The sequence below is a fragment of the Anas acuta genome, chromosome 8, assembly GCF_963932015.1.
Source record: "Anas acuta chromosome 8, bAnaAcu1.1, whole genome shotgun sequence".
NCBI lineage: Eukaryota > Metazoa > Chordata > Aves > Anseriformes > Anatidae > Anas > Anas acuta.
This window is the reverse complement of record NC_088986.1, coordinates 31143252-31161536: the sequence shown is the minus strand read 5'-3', so window position 1 is coordinate 31161536 and position 18285 is coordinate 31143252. Positions and strand designations below refer to the sequence as shown.

The 18285-nt window shown below is 36.3% G+C and overlaps 1 protein-coding gene across 3 annotated transcripts in view; it reads left to right on the top strand.

Annotated features, from left to right (window-relative positions):
* The window catches only part of FNBP1L (formin binding protein 1 like), a 51851-nt gene that overhangs the window by 20708 nt on the left and 12858 nt on the right, over window positions 1-18285 (top strand). For all 3 annotated transcript variants that reach the window (XM_068689999.1, XM_068689998.1, XM_068690000.1), the window contains exons 2-9: window positions 2217-2332; window positions 10342-10395; window positions 11925-12072; window positions 12508-12570; window positions 14156-14260; window positions 14792-14920; window positions 16346-16492; window positions 17152-17355. In XM_068689999.1, coding sequence (XP_068546100.1) covers window positions 2217-2332; window positions 10342-10395; window positions 11925-12072; window positions 12508-12570; window positions 14156-14260; window positions 14792-14920; window positions 16346-16492; window positions 17152-17355 — 966 coding nt within the window. The remainder of the gene's footprint in view (window positions 1-2216; window positions 2333-10341; window positions 10396-11924; window positions 12073-12507; window positions 12571-14155; window positions 14261-14791; window positions 14921-16345; window positions 16493-17151; window positions 17356-18285) is intronic.

The following is an 18285-nucleotide window of genomic DNA, read 5'->3' as shown; positions in this document are numbered from 1 at the left end:
AAGCTTCATTCTAAGATAGCATGTAATATAATTGCTGACCAAAAAAGGACAGCAAGCAAACTGACCTTGTGGAGCTGTCTCTCTCTTTTGAAGAGCAAGAACATACTGCACGAGGGGAGAGGAACAGGTTTTCCATTTCACTCTCATATTAGCAGCAAAGAGGAAATGTTGACTGGTAGAATCTTCTTTTGTTTGAGCAAAATATTTGGAAAGCCATCTTCTCTGATTGCACGTTCTGAAATTTTAGCATTCCATAATGTTAATAAAAACCTGAATATCAAATCAGAGCTCTGTGGTCTAAAGTGCCTAAGTAGGACAGCAAAGGCTTTGTTCTGGTGTTCATTGAAGGAAATAACATTTTCTTAAATGGTTTTGGATGTTGGCTCCATGCCAACAGCACCATTTTGAAATTTATTTTGGATGTCAGGTTAAAATAGAATAATTACAAAATTAATAGAATATGAAAAAGGCTTTTTCAGAATGGTGTAGTTTTATGCACACTTATAACAGTGCTTCAGAACTAAAAGCACTGTGATAACCATCTCCCTCTTCACGTACACAAACAAAGCATATGCAGCTCTTCTAAAAACAATAGCAGGAATGTGACCTTATTTGACAGAAAGCAATTATTGCTGAAATGCCCAGATGGGGTAAATTTGGCTGCTTTCCCAAATGTTTTGAAATCTTGTCTTCAGTCCCATTTCTGTCTCTTCCCTGTTAATGTGGTTCTTTAGTGAAGCATCGGGGAGAAGTGGTTGGGTTTTCTCTGGTGAAGAGAGGATCCAGAGAGCACGAGGCTAGCAGTGGAATAGGATGGCTGTTTGGCGTGCCTCTATGTTGACACTGTCAGTGCACGAACAGCCGTGGTTAGCCTGTGGTGTGAAATGCTGAGAGCAGCAAGGCAAGATTTGAGAGCAACCTGAATCCTTTTATATTCCTCAAGCTCATAGCTCTTTTTTTATTACTCCCATTGGTTGTATATGGGTGTATAATCTTGATATCTATTTTAATGAATACGTTTTCCTTGAGTCTTCAGCTATGCAGCACTTTGGTGTTCTTTGATTTAACTTTAGATCATCCTATTGCATTTTGAAATCGGACTTAAATTGGTAATACTAAAGGTTGACAATAATTCATCAGGTTTGGACATGTTACTGAATCAGCTTCTGATAAATACCCTTCATTCCACACTTCCTTATGTAAATGAAGTCTTGCTTTTAAGAGCTTCTTTGGCTTTTTTTTCCCCACTGTTTTGTGGGGTTTTGTTTGTTTGTTTTTTAATTTATGTGAAGCGTATTTGATTTCAGCTTATACTGAACACACAAACTTTGATGTTGCAGTTGCTTCTATTTTGGGATTATTAAGTAACTGTTAGAGAAAATTTGCAGGAAATGCTTGAACTGAAAATCATCAATTTTTCCATTGGCAGAATTTTTAGGATCCATAGAGGTAGATAAATACTGAATGAAGTGAAGGATTAGTTTTGGAGATTATTTAAACTATTAATAATCACACAACCATTTTTTTTTCCCAAGTCTTGTTTATTTTTGGTTCTCCTGTTTGCTTTGTGCATTTGCTTTACCATAACTTTTTTAGTGGGTAAGGGCAAGTTTGCTTTCTTTGGAATCTTTGCTAGAGCTGAGGATGAACTTTGTGTATAGATTTATTTAATAAATGTTTTTCATATGCAGGCTACACCCGACTTAGTCATGCTGAAATTTGCATTATTTTTATTTCAGTGGGCAATCTTAAAAGTGGAATTACTTTTTCATAGCAAATGAAATTACTACTACTTGTGTTTTAAAATGCCAAGTGCATCTGTTTTGTTGAACAGTCCTTTCCCTTAGTTATATGATACTAATCTCTAGTTATGTCTTCACCATCTAGGTGGAAAATATCCACTTTTTTGATGGGAGTATTTTTAGGGGGAAAAAGGTGTTTGCTTTGTGAAAGTGATCAAAGGCTGTGCACAACTTAAATGAAGATATTTAGAGCTGTTTTTACAGAAAGAGCTAGATCTGTGCCTGCATATATGGCTCACTGTTCCGGTATATGGCTGGTGTATACACACATGTATGACTGATTTGTAACTTTAGTGACTTCTATCCAAGTAGAAAGCGTTCCCTCAAAGTACAACTCTTAAATTATATGTCATTTCTGGTATTGGTGTGATTTTTAACTAACTGTCAGTATTTGTGTTTCCTTTTGTTTTTAAGGATCAGTTCGATAACTTAGACAAGCATACGCAGTGGGGCATTGACTTCTTGGAGAAATATGCAAAATTTGTAAAAGAAAGGATAGAAATTGAGCAAAACTATGCAAAACAACTGAGGTAAGTTTTTATTATTATTGTTCGTTTTAAAAGGCTCTTAACGGTTACTTAAAATCACATGATGGGATTTCATGATTAAAGACTTTTTTTTCATTTACCGAGCAAATTAGATCATTAGTTCTTTTCATGACAAACAAGATTTTCTTTATCAGTCCAAAACAAAATTATCTTTGGGTGTGTGATTACTTGCTTGTTTGTTTTCCTCTCTGTTCCTGCCTCTCCTCCCATCCATCACTTAAATCTTTGAATTTAAGAGTCTTAAGACTCAAATTTTAAGATTAAAACCAAAACACTGATGTTTTTCTTCTATCTGCTTGTTTGGTGCAAAGTGCTTTGTCCAAATCTACATTTTCTCTGTGTTCAACCAGCTTCAAGCCTCTGTAATTCAAGCCTCAGTAATTAATTTCTCATGTTGAAATTGGCAAGAGCTTCACTACGTTTTGTTTAGAAATCTGAATGAAATCACTGACAAGAACTTTAGAAAGCAGCAGTTCTTCGTGTCCTTAGAGCATGCCATTGCGATAGCTAATGATACCTTTGGGTAAGACTCCATAACCCAAACACACTTTGTCTTTTTTCTCCAGTTTATATTCTGTTGTGGCCAAGTGAAAGATCTAGGTCTAATAGGAGTTTCCCCTCTTAGTGATAGGGGATCATAAAAGAAGAGTAGTTGCAATGAAATGGCATAGGAACCCGCTTTCAGAATTAAATGGGATTGAGTTTCACCAAAAAGCACGCACTACTTGAAGACCAAGGTTTAAAATAGGATACTCCTGTGCAGTTGGTTTTAACTGTTATCTGTAACTGTAAAGGGTAGTTTGAAACATGCAGAGTTTGAAAGTTTGAAACCCAGTTTTGATTTCAGTTGTTTGTTAAAAAATGGGATTGTGCTTAATTTGCTTAATTTTGCATTTATATGCTTTCCTTAAATAGTACGAAGAAAAGCCATTTTGCTTAATTACATTTAAAGGTTAATTTCTGATAGCTAGCAAGATGACATTAGTACTCCAGGATTTAACTACAAATAGGAAATCATTGCTGTGTAGCATTTTACTCTTTTGGGTAAAACTATTGATTTTTCTCAAAGCATCTTTCAAAAACAGGAGTTATGTCAAGTACCCCTTCTGTCAGATGACTGGGCTGACTGCGTATGTGCAGTAAGTATGGCAGTTTCAGGAAGCACTGGCCTTGCTGCACACTTGTACGGTGCATGCATGCACTTCTTGCTTGCTGCCAACGAGGGTCTGGACAGCATACACACACAAGGGTGACTGATTTTCTGCCAGCAGACCAGTTTGTGAATCCACTGTTAGACAGTCTTTCTTGCCTGGGTATTCCCAGGGGGAGAACTGATTGTTAGTAGTGCGCTGTCTTGTGATATTACTTTGATTTCAACCATCATTTATCTTTAGGACAATTACTGGTGTTAACCATGTAAAAGGGAAGTGTCATGAGGCCCCGTGGGAGACTGAGATATGTAAAGTTTTCATTGCCAGCAAAGTTAGCCATTCTGTAGCTTACCCCTTAGAAACAGAGAGAAGGTAATTGGGACTGTGGTTCTGGTAAGTTTTAATGCTAGCAGCATATGACCTGTAGGTAGGATATTAATACCTGTAAGAGCAGGTTTTTTTATCATTTTTCCCTCTTGCAATGAAACAAACCCTGGCAATTACAGCGATGAGAATCTCTCACTAAAGAACTTTGTTATTTATTTTGGCTTTATTTAGCAGATGTATGAACTATACAGAAAATGGTCACCTCATGGTAGTTTGTTAGCTGTATTAGTATTTGGATGGGAGACAGAAAAAAAAACAAGTTTAATGTGGGATGTAGTACTAGCAATGTGTGATGGCAGGTTCGTTTGTTTTCTGGCCTACCATATGGCCTACCACCTCATCGGTGGTGGGCCTCCAACATCTTGTTGAGGTGGAACTTATTTTATAGCCTTAAATCCAAGGATGTAAACTTGAATTAATTTTTTGTAACAGTTTGCACAAGTTAGAGTGCATGTCCTGGCAGAAATTCATGTTCACTTAGTGCATACCCTTGCATTTTTGATAAAGTATTTTTTTTGTATACAGTCATAACTTAGTGATGACATGTACCCAGTTGGCAACAGCTGTTCCAAATCTTCTAGGAGATGGCAAGCAAGTGATGCACATGTAGCATATGAAGAGCTGTTTGAATGAACTCACAATGTTGTTACTGAAACTGATTGAAGTTGATGGTTGCTGAGTAATTCCAGACATTACTTGTGAGAATTCTGTCCAAATGTTTTGCCTAAGTTACAAGTTATTCTTGTTATTCTTTGATATGCAGTTGTTGATGCTCGGAAGTGTAAGAAAAACTGGCACAATTCAGGAAACCTTGAATGTCTACAGAAAAGAAAAACTGTCTGTAAAGATTGTTCTGTCTTTGCAATATACTTCGTTCTGAAAAAAAAAAAACAACCTTTATTTTTTTTTGAGCTAACAAAAAAAAAAATCTTAAGCTTTGTGTAGCTTAAGTCTCAACTAACATATTATGGTGCCCCAAGGAAAGTGAGGTTTATTATAGGTTGTTAATGAGTTACAGGGATGTGAACAAGGACAAATATACTGCAATATGCATTGCTGCAGATTCATAGATTTAATTTTGATTACACAACTGCTTAAATTGTCCTTTTTTTATAAGTGGAAAAAAAAAAAGCAACACAACATACTAGATAGATTATGTGACAAATAACTGGGCAAGTAGTTGAATTTTGTAATTGCATTCTCAGATGCTGCTTTTGATCAGCAATATTGCTTAAAAGAGGTGAGGTGAAGTTCTGCTTTGTTTACTACCATGTTACCACATGCAAAATAATTCTGAAGGTTTCTTCCTTTTTTTTCTTTTAACTGTCTGAAGCATTCCAACTCTTGGGAAGATGGAATTCAACTTTCCTTAATGCTAGGTGGTAATACAAGTTACACCTGTAGTTACAGATGAAGCTACCACGCAGAATAAGATTTCTGAATTTGAAGAAATTTAATTTAAAGAAAAAAATTGTGATTATTCTTGAACTAGTTGTTTCTCTTTAAAACTCAACATTGTAGTCTGAAGAGATTTCTAGTTGATCTGAGCATTTTTCATGTTTTTTTTTATTTTTTTTTTATTTTATTTTTATTCTGCATGCCATTAAGTGTCTTTTTTTTTCTAAATAAGATAATAATACATGTGTATGTTTAGTCAAATTGAGACTTAGTAACCAAATTTTTATATGCAGAATCTTGGAAACATTATTTAAAGTCCATGTAAGCTCAAATGTGAAGTTGTGTTCAGTTCTCAGACACCTTTTTCTTTGGTTGGAGCTGAGGCTGTTAATGATCTTCTAAATACAAACATGGCAGTTTTTTTCTAGTGGTATTTCTGTAAGTCAAAACATTCTTAATGGTTACAAGGCTTTGTAAACCCAAGTTCCATCTTACAATTTTTTAAGACTCATGCATTCAGTTGAAGGCTTTTTCCGATACGATGTTATTACTAAATACAGTAGTACATTGTCATTGTTTTCACCAATTCTATATGTAGATATGCAGTCACAGAACACTATTGAAATGATTGATTCACATATAAATATGAAATGCCTTTAATTTCTTACTGCATTTTAAAATTAATTTCTGAAAGCAGGCTTCACTGTGCCCCCAGTCTCCTGTAATATGATGTAGGGACTGTAGAAGTTTAATATAAAGAGATGTCACAGTGCTTGAGCATTTACTTTGACATAAATTCTTCGATATTGATGCTGCTGCTCCAGTTCTTTACATTGTGTTAGATGACTGAATAAAATTCAGTTATGAGTTTTTGTATGTCTGTACAAATGTAAATATTTTATGTACATGGCTATAAATAATTTAAATGTATTAAGTAAGGTGGCATTTGAAACTTGTGGCTACATGACTAAGGTAGTTTTTCTCTTAAAAATTAGTAATAAAGTCCAGCTGATTTCTCCTTGGTATTTAACCAGAGACCAATTTATACCGCGAAGAGAGTTTGATAAAATTACAGGGTCATCACAATTGGGTGTGATTAGTCCTGTATGAAATCTGCTTCCAGATGTGTGTAAGTCAGAGTGTGGCAGAAGACTAGATTGTATTTCCAGAGAATATTAACCTGTCATCACTCTGCACTATTCTAAAGATATATACAGCAGTTTATCCAGTAAATTTGGTTCAGTTCTGATAGTCTGCAGCTACTTCTTCAATTTTCTTTAAACCTGACTCAGATCTGTTACTTGCATTTTTTGGTTTTCATTCCTTGAAATAAAAAGAAAATTGGAAGAAAAATGGAGATTCTGCGTTTACTTTTAATTTAATTGCCAGATGCCTACAATGCTGATTTGGCCCAGTGTATTTGTGAGTTCATTCATTTGTCTTTGGAGTAGATCATTAAATGTGGCAGTCCAAGACTGCTATGACCATCTTCTTGAAGGACTTAGGCTCAGAGAAAGCTAGCTCATAGTATTGTTTCAGAGACCTTCGTCATCTCTAGCATGTCCACCAAAATTGCTAGGTTATGTTATCTGCTAAGATAATTAATATATCAGACTGGCTCATGGTCATTTTTGATCACAGCTCAACTTAGCTCAAGTTATGGGCTGATAAAGGAACAAAGTTTTTCCTATTCCAGTGGTAGGTTTTCATTTTGTCTCCTTCCAGTTATAGTATGAAGTAAACTCTCCCTAAAAGTACAGGAGAACTTAGCAGAGTGGCAAGAGTTACTTGGTAAAGTAAACTCTTAATTATTTTCATATTTTTTACTTTTAAGCTCTCTAATTTCTCAGCCAATACATACGCATGTATGTATATTATTCTGTGTATTTTACATGTGCATATACACATATATATACATACAAACATGCACATAAAACTCAATATGCACTGTTGGGGGCCAGTACAAATCTGACTGGGAGTGGAGGTAAGTTGTTCATAGTTTATCCTGCTCTAATTAGGGATTGAGAGGGACTGCTGTTAATTTCCGTTGAAGCATTGTCAGGCCTGCTCTTCTAATAAGAATGTATTTAAATGAGTCTTCCAGTCTGAGGCAGGAATGCTCTTTGGAAATGAACCAAGTGACTTGTATCCATTTGTGGTTGTGTTCACTTGTGGAGGAGTCTGAAAGTATGCAAACGAGATTTCTTCGCGGGGAAACTGAATTGTGGGAAGCGCACCTATTCTGTAAATGCTGGTGGGTGCTCATGGAAATGGCTAGAACTGGTCTGAACTAGAACCTCCAGAAATTCATGTACTGCAAACAGTACTCAGCACTATTACTCTGCTTTAAAGGTCTGCTTAAAGATCTAAGCCACTCTAATTGCTGCTGTACAAATATCATAAGGTTGCCAGGTTTTGGAAAAACTAGTCTAGAGCCATACTTGGGGTCCTGAGACCTATGTTTAGATAAAAATGTTAAAGATTGTTATGTCCACTTTAAAGTGTCAGTTGGCTCCTCTTTGAAATAAAACTTGACTCTTCAGATTCACCTTCATCCTTAACTTCTAGTCAATCTGTGTTTTTTCAAAGATTTAATTTCTCTGGTATCTTTCTAACTGTTGGTGTTCACTTGTAAAAAGCTTTTATGCTTCACTGTTCACATGAACACTTGCTTTTTTCTTTTAGCTATAAACTCTGCGTTTGCTTGTTAGTTCATATTTATTTATTAACTTTGATTGTTGTACTTTGTACTGTTTATTGAACCTTGAAGTACTTCTGTCCTGCCACTTTAAACTGTATGTGTGGTGTTTTTTTTTTTCTTTTTTTCTTTTTTTTTTTAAGTCATTTCTTTTCTCTTGTAACACCCCTGAAAATCTTCCCTTGAAAAGGCTCTTGCATAGTTGCTAAGCTACAGCATTGTATGCCTGGTATGCATTTCACCTTCTGAATAATAATAAGTTGAATTTCAGGAGTTTCCCAGTAATTAATAAGCACTGAGTAGCAAAGCAGAAGTGTAAGGGAAAACGAAACATGGGAAAGTTACTTAGCTAAGAAGATTATTAAATCTTTTTTTTTTTCCTTTTGACTTTATGAATTTTGCAGTCCAAATGTCTCCTTTTAATCACTACTGAGTTGATGAGATGGTTTGTAGCAACCAAAGTCACAGGCAGCCAGTGGGAATGGAATACAAAACATACGTGCAGGATTTTGTTTCATATTCTTCTGTAGTGTTGAGGGGTACAGATTGCTTTTACTGTCCAGTTCTTGGCTGTTTCTGAGGAAAGTATTTTGAACTAGATTAGATTAGTAGCAGATGTGGGCTACTAATTAAGAATTAGTCTAAGAAGTCAAAGGCCGGTTGTCTCAATTACTACAGGACAGACAGAAGAATTGTGTTCAGAGGGCAATTAAAAGACAACTGTTAAAGCAGCTCTGAAGAATGGCATTTTGTACTTAATTTCTTCTTTGGGTAGGTGTCTAAACCAGTGTAATTACAAAATATTGTCCCTTTACACAAAACAAAATTTTGAACGAAGTTCAAAACATACCAGTTAAAAAACGGAACCATTTTTTGTATAGTTCAGGTTCCTTTCTCAAGAACACACTGAGAATTTTGCCCTGACAAGCTCATGGCAAACATGATGAGGGGAGAGCAGTGGATATCATCTACCTTGACTTTAGCAAGGCTTTTGATACTGTCTCCCATGACATCCTAACAGCAAAGCTGAGGAAGTGTGGGATAGAGGAGTAGACAGTAAGGTGGGTTGAGAACTGGCTGAGTGGCTGAGCTCAGAGGGTGGTGATCGGCAGCGCAGAGTCTGGCTGGAGACCTGTGACTAGCAGTGTTCCCCAGCGGTCGGTGCTGGGTCCGGTCTCGTTCAACATCTTCATCAACAACCTTAACGAGGGAATAGTGTCTGCCCTCAGCAAGTACGCTGATGACACAAAGCTGGGAGGAGTGGCTGACACGCCAGAAGGCTGTGCTGCCATTCAGTGAGACCTGGACCAGCTGGAGAGATGGGCAGGAAGAAACCAGATGAGGTTTAACAAGAGCAAGTGTAGAGTCCTGCACCTGGGAAGGAACAACCACATGTATCAGTACAGGCTGGGGGACGACCTGCTGGAGCAGAGCTCTGAGGAGAAGGACCTGGGGGTCCTGGTGGACGACAGGTTGACCATGAGCCATCAGTGTGCCCTGGTGGCCAAGAGGGCCAATGAGATCCTGGCGTGCATGAACAGGAGCATGGCCAGCAGGTCAAGGGAGGTGATCCTCCCCCTCTACTCTGCCATGGTCAGGCCTCACCTGGAGTACTGTGTCCAGTTCTGGGCTCCCCGGTACAAAAAAGACAGGGATCTCCTGGAAAGAGTGCAGCGGAGGGCCACAAAGATGATATGGGGCCTGGAGCATCTTCCCTATGAGGAAAGGCTGAGAGACCTGGGGCTGTTCAGCCTGGAGAAAAGGAGACTGAGAGGGGATCTCATCAATGTGTATAAATAGCTGAGGTGTGGGAGACAGAGGGATTTGGCCAACCTCTTTTCAGTGGTTTGCGGGGACAGGACAAGGGGTAATGGCCACAAAACTGAGCACAGGCAGTTCCGCACCAACATGAGAAAGAATTTCTTCATGGTGAAGGTGACGGAGCGCTGGAACAGGCTGCCCAGGGAGGCTGTGCAGTCTCCTTCTCTGGAGATATTCAAGGCCCGTCTGGACGCCTACCTGGGCAGCCTGCTCTAAGGAACCTGCTTTGGCAGGGGGGTTGGACCCGATGATCTTTCAAGGTCCCTTCCAACCCCTACAGTTCTGTGATTCTGTGAAAAGGCTGTTAAATAAAGAACACTTTTTTATGTCTAGTCACTGTGGAATAGAGGTTTTAAAGTGCTTATGAATATATTGTTCTAGGTCAAAGTGACTTAGGACTTTGTTACGTTAGGGACCCATACAAGATTATAAAGGGAAGTCATTGAAATTAAATTCCTTGTTTGTGCAGTTTACTGTATGTATGCCTTTTCAAAAGACACTCTAAAGTAGTGTACTTTTTTTTTCTTCCTTAATAGAAATCTGGTTAAGAAGTACTGTCCTAAACGTTCATCCAAAGATGAAGAACCCAGGTAAAAATATGCATTTCAAGTTCTATGTGTAAGAAATAAGGACTGCAATATACTCTGTTTACTTGTCTCTTTATGGACTTTTATTTATTTTGTTTAAGAAAAAATAGTGAACTGGCTAAGACAACAAAAGAATTCTGCTTGGCTTTTCACACTTCTGTTGTAATTCTTAATCATGAAGCATCACTTCTGTTTCATTAGTATTTTAAAGTAGTAAACATGGCAGGCTGTACTTGCTCTGTTCCAAATTAGTCTTCAGCGAGCTGAAAGTCTGAAAGCAGAAGTTTAGTATGCTCTGTACATGCTACTGCATTTTGTTGTTATTGTTTTTTAATAGAAGAGCAACGATTACCCTTAGGCTATGGTGCAGTAGACTTTTCTTCAGTGTATTTGTATTGCAGTACGAATATAGCTATTCAGGTTTGAGACTTGAGAATAAACAAAACTCTTATTTTTGGCAAGGAGAGCTTAGGCCTCTTAAGCTGCTGACTTGCTTTGACTCCAGAGACAAAATAAGCTTGTATGATAAATAATTATAAAGTTGTTTAGCATAAATTGCTCCTCTACAGTTAAACAAAGAGAGGTGCTTGTTTTGCTGTCCATATCCATTACCATTTTTTAATTTAGAAAAGCACAATACTTTTTTCCTGTAGGGATAAACACTTATGAATGAAAGAATGTGGGCTAAGTTTCAGGTTGTGACCAGAGCACATGCTGTGCACGGAGTGCCTGGGAATCTGTGCTAGGATTTCCTCTAGCTTTTTTGACTCTATTTAAAGATCCTGGGCCACAGGGAACGGGATTTCTAGTTCTAGGATGGCGTATAAATTCCACAAAGCCAAGCCTGTGGAGATGGCAGTATTCCACAGTTAAAGAGAGAAAGACGTATATTTTAATGTGGTGCCTGTTTTTTTTCTTTCTTTCTTCCCTTCCACACACACTTTCTACCCTTTGCCCCTCCTCTTCCCCCCTTTTCAGTGCCAGCCATAGTGGCACCTTACTTCCAGCCAGGAGGTGGGCAGGCAAACAGGCAGCTGTCTCCAGAGCTCATAGCAAACTTGTTCTGTAGATCATCCATCGGGATGCATTTGAGTGGTATGATTGGCATGTTCCAACCTCAAGACTACCAAGCACATCATCTCTGCAACAAGTTCAGCCTCCAGGCCTAGGGACGTATATATCTGTTCCCAAGCTCAGGCCTCTCAGTTGGCAGCTTAGGAGATACCACTATACTACAGGGCTTTCCAGGTAGTATTCTTTTTCTTTCTTTTCCATCCACAAAAATCCATGTTCTTATAAAATGTATTTGAAGAGACGTTGCAACATATAGTACGTGCTAGGCTCAACGCAGGCTTTCCCGATTTTCTTTTCTGTTGTAATTCAATCATTAAAATAAGGTTTCTTGTAAAATGCATCTGATTTTTTCTTCAATTTAATTAGGAGCAAAGACTGTGTTAAAAGAAATTATTATAAAACCAAGTGCTATCTCACTTTTTGCATATGTCTATTTGTGTGTATGTGCTTTCTGTCAGGTTTACTTCATGTATTGCCTTTTTTAACATCCTTAATGAGCTGAATGACTATGCAGGACAACGTGAAGTAGTTGCAGAAGAAATGGGACACAGAGTCTATGGAGAATTGATGAGATACTCTCATGATCTAAAAACTGAGAGAAAAATGGTAATTTCTATATTTTGATTTTATAATAGCGTATCGAAATGGATGTCTTTGAATACTTTATTTACCCAATTTCATGAACTCAGCAATAAATAGGTTTTGTAATACACATAATTAAAGTTATTCATGTATTTCTATGTACTGGTTTACTACAGTTATTAAAACCTGAGAATTGATATCTTGGGAGACAGTGCTTACTGGTAGCTTTTTTGCTAAAGTAAATTTCATATGTGGTACTGTTCTTGCGTCATTAATAATAATGTCTTCCAAAGAATACTGGTAGCTACTGGAGATGTGTGTTGTAGTGCATCAACTAGAGCACAAACTAGATAATGGTAATAGTAATAAAAAAGAATATATGTGTATATATATATATATATATATATATATATATATATATATATATATGTAAATCAAACTTATTTCTGGTGTTTTTAGCATCTTCAGGAAGGGCGAAAGGCTCAACAATATCTGGACATGTGCTGGAAACAGATGGATAATGTGAGTTGGGGGGGGGTCTATCACATTAATAATACGCAATTTGTAAATGGAACTGATGTCATCTCCCTTGTTTAGACTTTAACGTTTAGTTATTTTATTGAATGGCCAAATCAGACTTAGTAACGCCCAAAATACATTCCAAAGTGTTTGTAGTTCACTGCTTAAAAAATTCTTTTGCAAACAGCCATTTAGTGTGTGTATGTGGAGACTTAGTATTTATTCAGCATAAAGGAATTAGGTTTTAAAACGGGTACAGACTTCATTCGTTGCTTCTCAGTGGGCTCCTGTTCAGTAGTGACAATTTATTTCCATGAAGATGAAATCTTAAGTGTTTGACTTGCACTTGAGGGCTTGTTATATGAGGTCTCTTCAAGAATACCACTGTAAGCCGTGATCCTTTCAGGATTTAGAATTACATTTCCACAGAGAATTGCAGAAAGGAAATTTCTCTAGAACAGTTTATAGGCAGTGGTTTTAATGATTAGAAAATATAAAACAAGTATGTTCACGATGCATTCTGATATTCTGCTGTTTCTGTGTCTTTGAAATTTATTGTCTTTGATCCAGATTGTTGTGAAGCAAAACTGGAAAAGTGAATTTCTGCTTTGTTGTTGTGGACTCAGATAAGCACTCTCTTGGGTCAGTGTCATGTCAGAGAGGTTTAATTCATGGTCAGATGATCAGAATAGAAGCAGGTGTGAAGATGCTGAATAATACTTTAAAAAAAAAAGATACTTGAAGATATCTTTCATCCAGATAATTCCAGAGTTCAGTTCAGTCAATCAGTTGTGTTCTGTGCATGGTATTTACTCGAGTGCAAGGCGACTCTGAAATTCATACAGCCTTTAAAGGGGCACATTAACCTCAATTGCCTGACTCTGCTATGAAGCAGGAGTGCAGTGCTCACACAATCTCTATTGCCTGTTTGACTCTAGAGATACTAACATCTTGAGCTGCAGAAGTTTTTCCTACAGCAGCTATCTGGACAACAGCCAGATTTATTTAACATCAGGTATATCGAGTACTGTTGTCTATGCTGCTTACAACTACTTCAGTTGATATGAATACTGATGATAATGGATGAATATGCTAAGATCTCATAATAGAGATAAATCCTTCTGATTACCTTCAGAATAATTTAGTTGAATTTATTGAATTAAATTGAGTGTTTAAGATGTTAACTTTAAATTTTACAAATATAAGTCAGGATTTGAGTTTTTTGCCTACCCTCCAACTTTCATTTAGGTTATAAGTCAGGCTAAACAGTGAACTTATCTGTTTTCTAATTTGCTGATGTTGTTTGTAATAGGTTATTTTGTATTTTGGTTTTCTGATATTTTATAGCGTAATTACAGTTGCTTTCCTGTTGCTACTTAAAGGAAACAGTTTGTATATAAAAAACAGTTGAATATATTTGATACTTGTTGCATGCTCCTATGAGAACAGTCTGTTTACTTAAATAAAAGTACTTAGAGAGTTTAAGGTCTTCATTTAAAGGAAGCTATGATATTTAGAATTCAAAGTTGCTATACAAAACCAAAATGGGATAGTGGCTGTAGGAGGAGTAAGTTTGTGTTTTTTTTAGAGCAAAAAGAAATTTGAGAGAGAATGCAGAGAGGCAGAGAAGGCGCAGCAAAGCTATGAAAGACTGGACAATGACACTAACGCGACAAAGGCTGATGTTGAAAAGGTAAGAGCAGTGCCGTGTTTTTTTTAATGTGTTTTGTTGTGTGTTTTGTTTTTGTTTTTACTCTCCCTTTTCTATAAGCATAATTTTTTTGTATGATTATCATCAGTATTTGCACAACATCTTTTGTATAAAATGATGTATAAAATATGTTTTCCTATTACATGCAAAATCAAAGGTACAGTAAAATGTAAGAGTGCAGAGAGTATGCTTCATTATTCTCAAGATGATGCTGAGTCAGTTATTTTCTTCTTTTTCACTCCTATGTTTTTGGATATGTATTTAAGCAGTGTGGCTAAAATGACCGTTGCTTTCTCTATATGTGACTAGATGTAAGTTATCAGTATAAATTAAGGGTTGCATTCTTTCTATTTCAATTATAAGGGCATACATTTCAATGATGATTTTGATTAGTGTTTTTACATAGTTGGTGGTAAGGTAAATTATAATAATGCTATAATGCTATCATATAATAATGCTAAATATCATTGAAAAGCACAAGACAATTTTGAATTGATAACACTTTCCTACTAGGCTAAGCAACAGTTAAACCTGCGCACACACATGGCTGATGAAAACAAAAATGAATATGCTGCACAACTACAGAATTTTAATGGGGAACAACACAAACATTACTACATTGTCATTCCTCAGATTTATAAGGTAAAAAGTAAGAAAGTATGACTGGTGTTCTTTAAAGGGGGAATTAGCTTTTATATGTCTCTCTCTCTCTCTTTTTTTTTTTTTAGTGTTACAGTAGATCATTTTATGAGGAAATTAACATAATCTGATACAGTCTGCATTTTATCACAAGACTTGTTGCTTTCAGTAATTATGCTTAGACTTGCAATGGAAATACTCTTGATTTTTTTTATTAAAGTTTTATATTTTAGAGATGTGAAGTATTACTGAAAGGTACAGTAAAATAAAAATTTGCAACAGGAAAGCAAATGTTTAAAACAATCATTTTAGTAGGGTTTGATAACTAGTTCTCTCTTTCTTTTTTTTTTTTTAATGCATTGATCTCAGTAGAGTTGTAGAAAAGGACTGGAAAAGGACTATTTCTAGGTGCTTTGTATAACTATTAAATTTTGTTTGATGCTTTCAGTAATAGAGGCTTTCCAACATTAGTTTAAAGTAAAATAGTTGGGGGCCATCAGCTGAGGGAGCATTCAGACACCTAGTGGTCTGTATGTTCAGCCATGTGGCTGTCAAAACTGATTCTGAGACGTGGAATTAGGAAATCAAATGAAGTCAGCGTTTTCACTTTCAAGATGTATCAATTTAAGAATGCTTCATATTTTCTCAGCTGATTAAAGAATTTGTTACTATTTTAAGTGGTAAGCAGCACTTCAGCAGATCTGTTATTACCAAACTGAGGGAGTTATTGCAGTCAAGTCCTGGGAGAAACAGCTTGGTTGACCTTGTATCTTGGATAAGAGTTTTCGTTTATTGCCATATTTCTAGGGTTAAAGCCCATTATCGTTGTGAGATGTATGTTTTCTGAAATCTCCAGTAAAAACATGAAGTCCTAGTCCTATTTTTTCTTGGGACTACATTTTTTTTATTACTTCCTTGAGAGTGTTGGCTATACATTATACAAGGTATTAATTGGAGAGGATAAAAGTAAAAGCAAAGTTAAAGAAGATGAGATTTCAGGTGGATATACCTATCACCAGAGAAATTATTTTGAAGTGGAAGGAGAGAGTGAGGAGATGTAGAAACTAGTAGAATTTTTTCATTATAGTTTCCATTTTTGCATGAAACAAATATTTTTAACAAGTAGGTGGTTGTAGGCATTATACACAGGCTTTAAAAAAGAATAAAGAGTCCAGTCCTTCACACCATTTAACAAATGAGTATTGACTCATTGTAATCGCTGTTCTGTGCATCTTAAGCCTATGTCTGAAATGACTTAATTTTTTTTAAACTTAATTAGCTTCTGTTTTGTAAGGGAAATAAAAAACACTGGGAAAGCACAGAAATTCTGTACTACACTGTGGTGACCACAGTAACTGCATACATCAGGATCAGGAAAAAATCCATAAATAAAAACTTCAATAAAATAATCCTTCTTTGTGCTTGCAGCAACTTCAAGAAATGGATGAAAGAAGGACCATCAAACTCAGTGAATGTTACAGGGGCTTTGCTGACTCTGAGCGCAAGGTTATTCCGATAATCTCTAAATGCTTAGAAGGGATGATCCTTGCAGCAAAATCAGTTGATGAACATAGGGTAAGTAGAATTGAGCTTCTTATTAAATGCACATGAGTAAAGGAACTGATACAGATGCTGTGGAGAGTGACATCACTGTTTAGTCTAAATGGTAGCTTCAACCATTGCTGGTGTCTGTTTTCTTCATGTTTTATTTCTTTCCTTTGATCTGAAGATCTGTAACCATGTTGTGTATGATTTTGGACACATAGCATTGGGTATCATGAAACATCCCAGAATACCAGCATGGTTGGTATCTTCTCTGGTATGCATGAAATCATACAAAATAGTGTTCAGTTAACACCCCGTTAGATCTTACTGTATCTAGTTTCTGAGTGTTACCTTAATTTCAGTGCTAATGTTGAAGGATTAGACGGTGGAGTAGTAGCTCGGGCCTAAACCATGTTCTGTTTTAAATCTGTGAGAACCAGAGGGGATTATTTGCTGGGTTCTGAATAGCAGGGTTTACTTTGATTTGCACTGTTGGTAACACTACCGAGAAAAAAGAATATATGCCGTCTTACATTGATCTATCTTCAAGCATGCATTTTGTGTTCTCTGTTTCCCACCTGTGCCATCTTCGTGCTTAAAGGGAAAATCTGTCTCCATGTTTCCCTCTCCTTCTCTCTTGATGCCTTTGCTTGTTTTTCTTTTTAAACTCATTAATATCCCATGTTTAGGACTCCCAGCTAGTGATAGACTGCTTCAAATCTGGTTTTGAACCTCCTGGAGATTTTCCATTTGAAGATTACAGTCAGAATATTTACAGAACTATCTCTGATGGAACCATCAGTACACCAAAGCAGGAAGGAATGAGAATTGATTCAAAAACTACAGTGGGCAAGGCTAAAGGAAAGCTGTGGCTGTTTGGAAAGAAGCCAAAGGTAACAATTTTGAAATTACTATTTTGAAAATTAAAATGTAAAGATTCATGGAAGCAGCAATTATTTATTTTACTATAACTTTCCCCTTGCCCTCCACTGTCCTTTTGAAGATGTACAAAGAGATCTGAAGGTTTGGGTAAGGTTGGATATTTATCACATTAAAAATGGGGAAAGCTTTGCAATTTTTCTTCTAGTCATCTGTGTCCTGGAATGTTTTTTATTAGGTATTTGATATTCTGCATGGGTTTAAATAGTGTAAATAAAAGTAGCTTCCAATTTCTGTAATTTCTAAATGGCCATAAGTACTTTTTCCAATTGCGTAGAAGAGTTGTTGATTTTGAATGTCAAAATAAACAAAAAAGGTCGCGAGGGAGAGGTATGGTTTGAAAGTGGGGAGACTTCAGATCTCTTTAATATTACAACAAGCAACCTGCTTTTAACCGTTGTGTTTTATATGTGCTTTTATAGAGGAATATTATATAGATTTTTATTAAACTTGCTAGCTTTGAAAACATTTAAGTTTGTCTGAAGAAATTGAAACTTACAATACCTTACTGATAAGACATACTGTTGAATCTCCATACACGTAAATATCCCAGAAGGAGTATTACTAAGAAATAAGTAAAAAATATTCCTAAGCTTGATGGAAAAAAATTGAAAGCAGAGGAATTGCTCCTTTCAATTGATGCTTTCTGTGCTAGGTGCCTTCATGGATCAACAAAAAAGGTTTTCAATACAAGCATGAGTTAGCTGTATAAATGCAGGTACATGTTTAAATTTTACGCTAGGATTTTAGTTAGTATTAGAACATACCAGAAAGTCATTTTAATGATTCCCTCACATTTCAGTGAGGTTATTTTAACGCTCCAAACCAGTATTTGCCACTTATTATAGAAAACTATTCTTACAGCTCATTAGTGGTAGGATTTT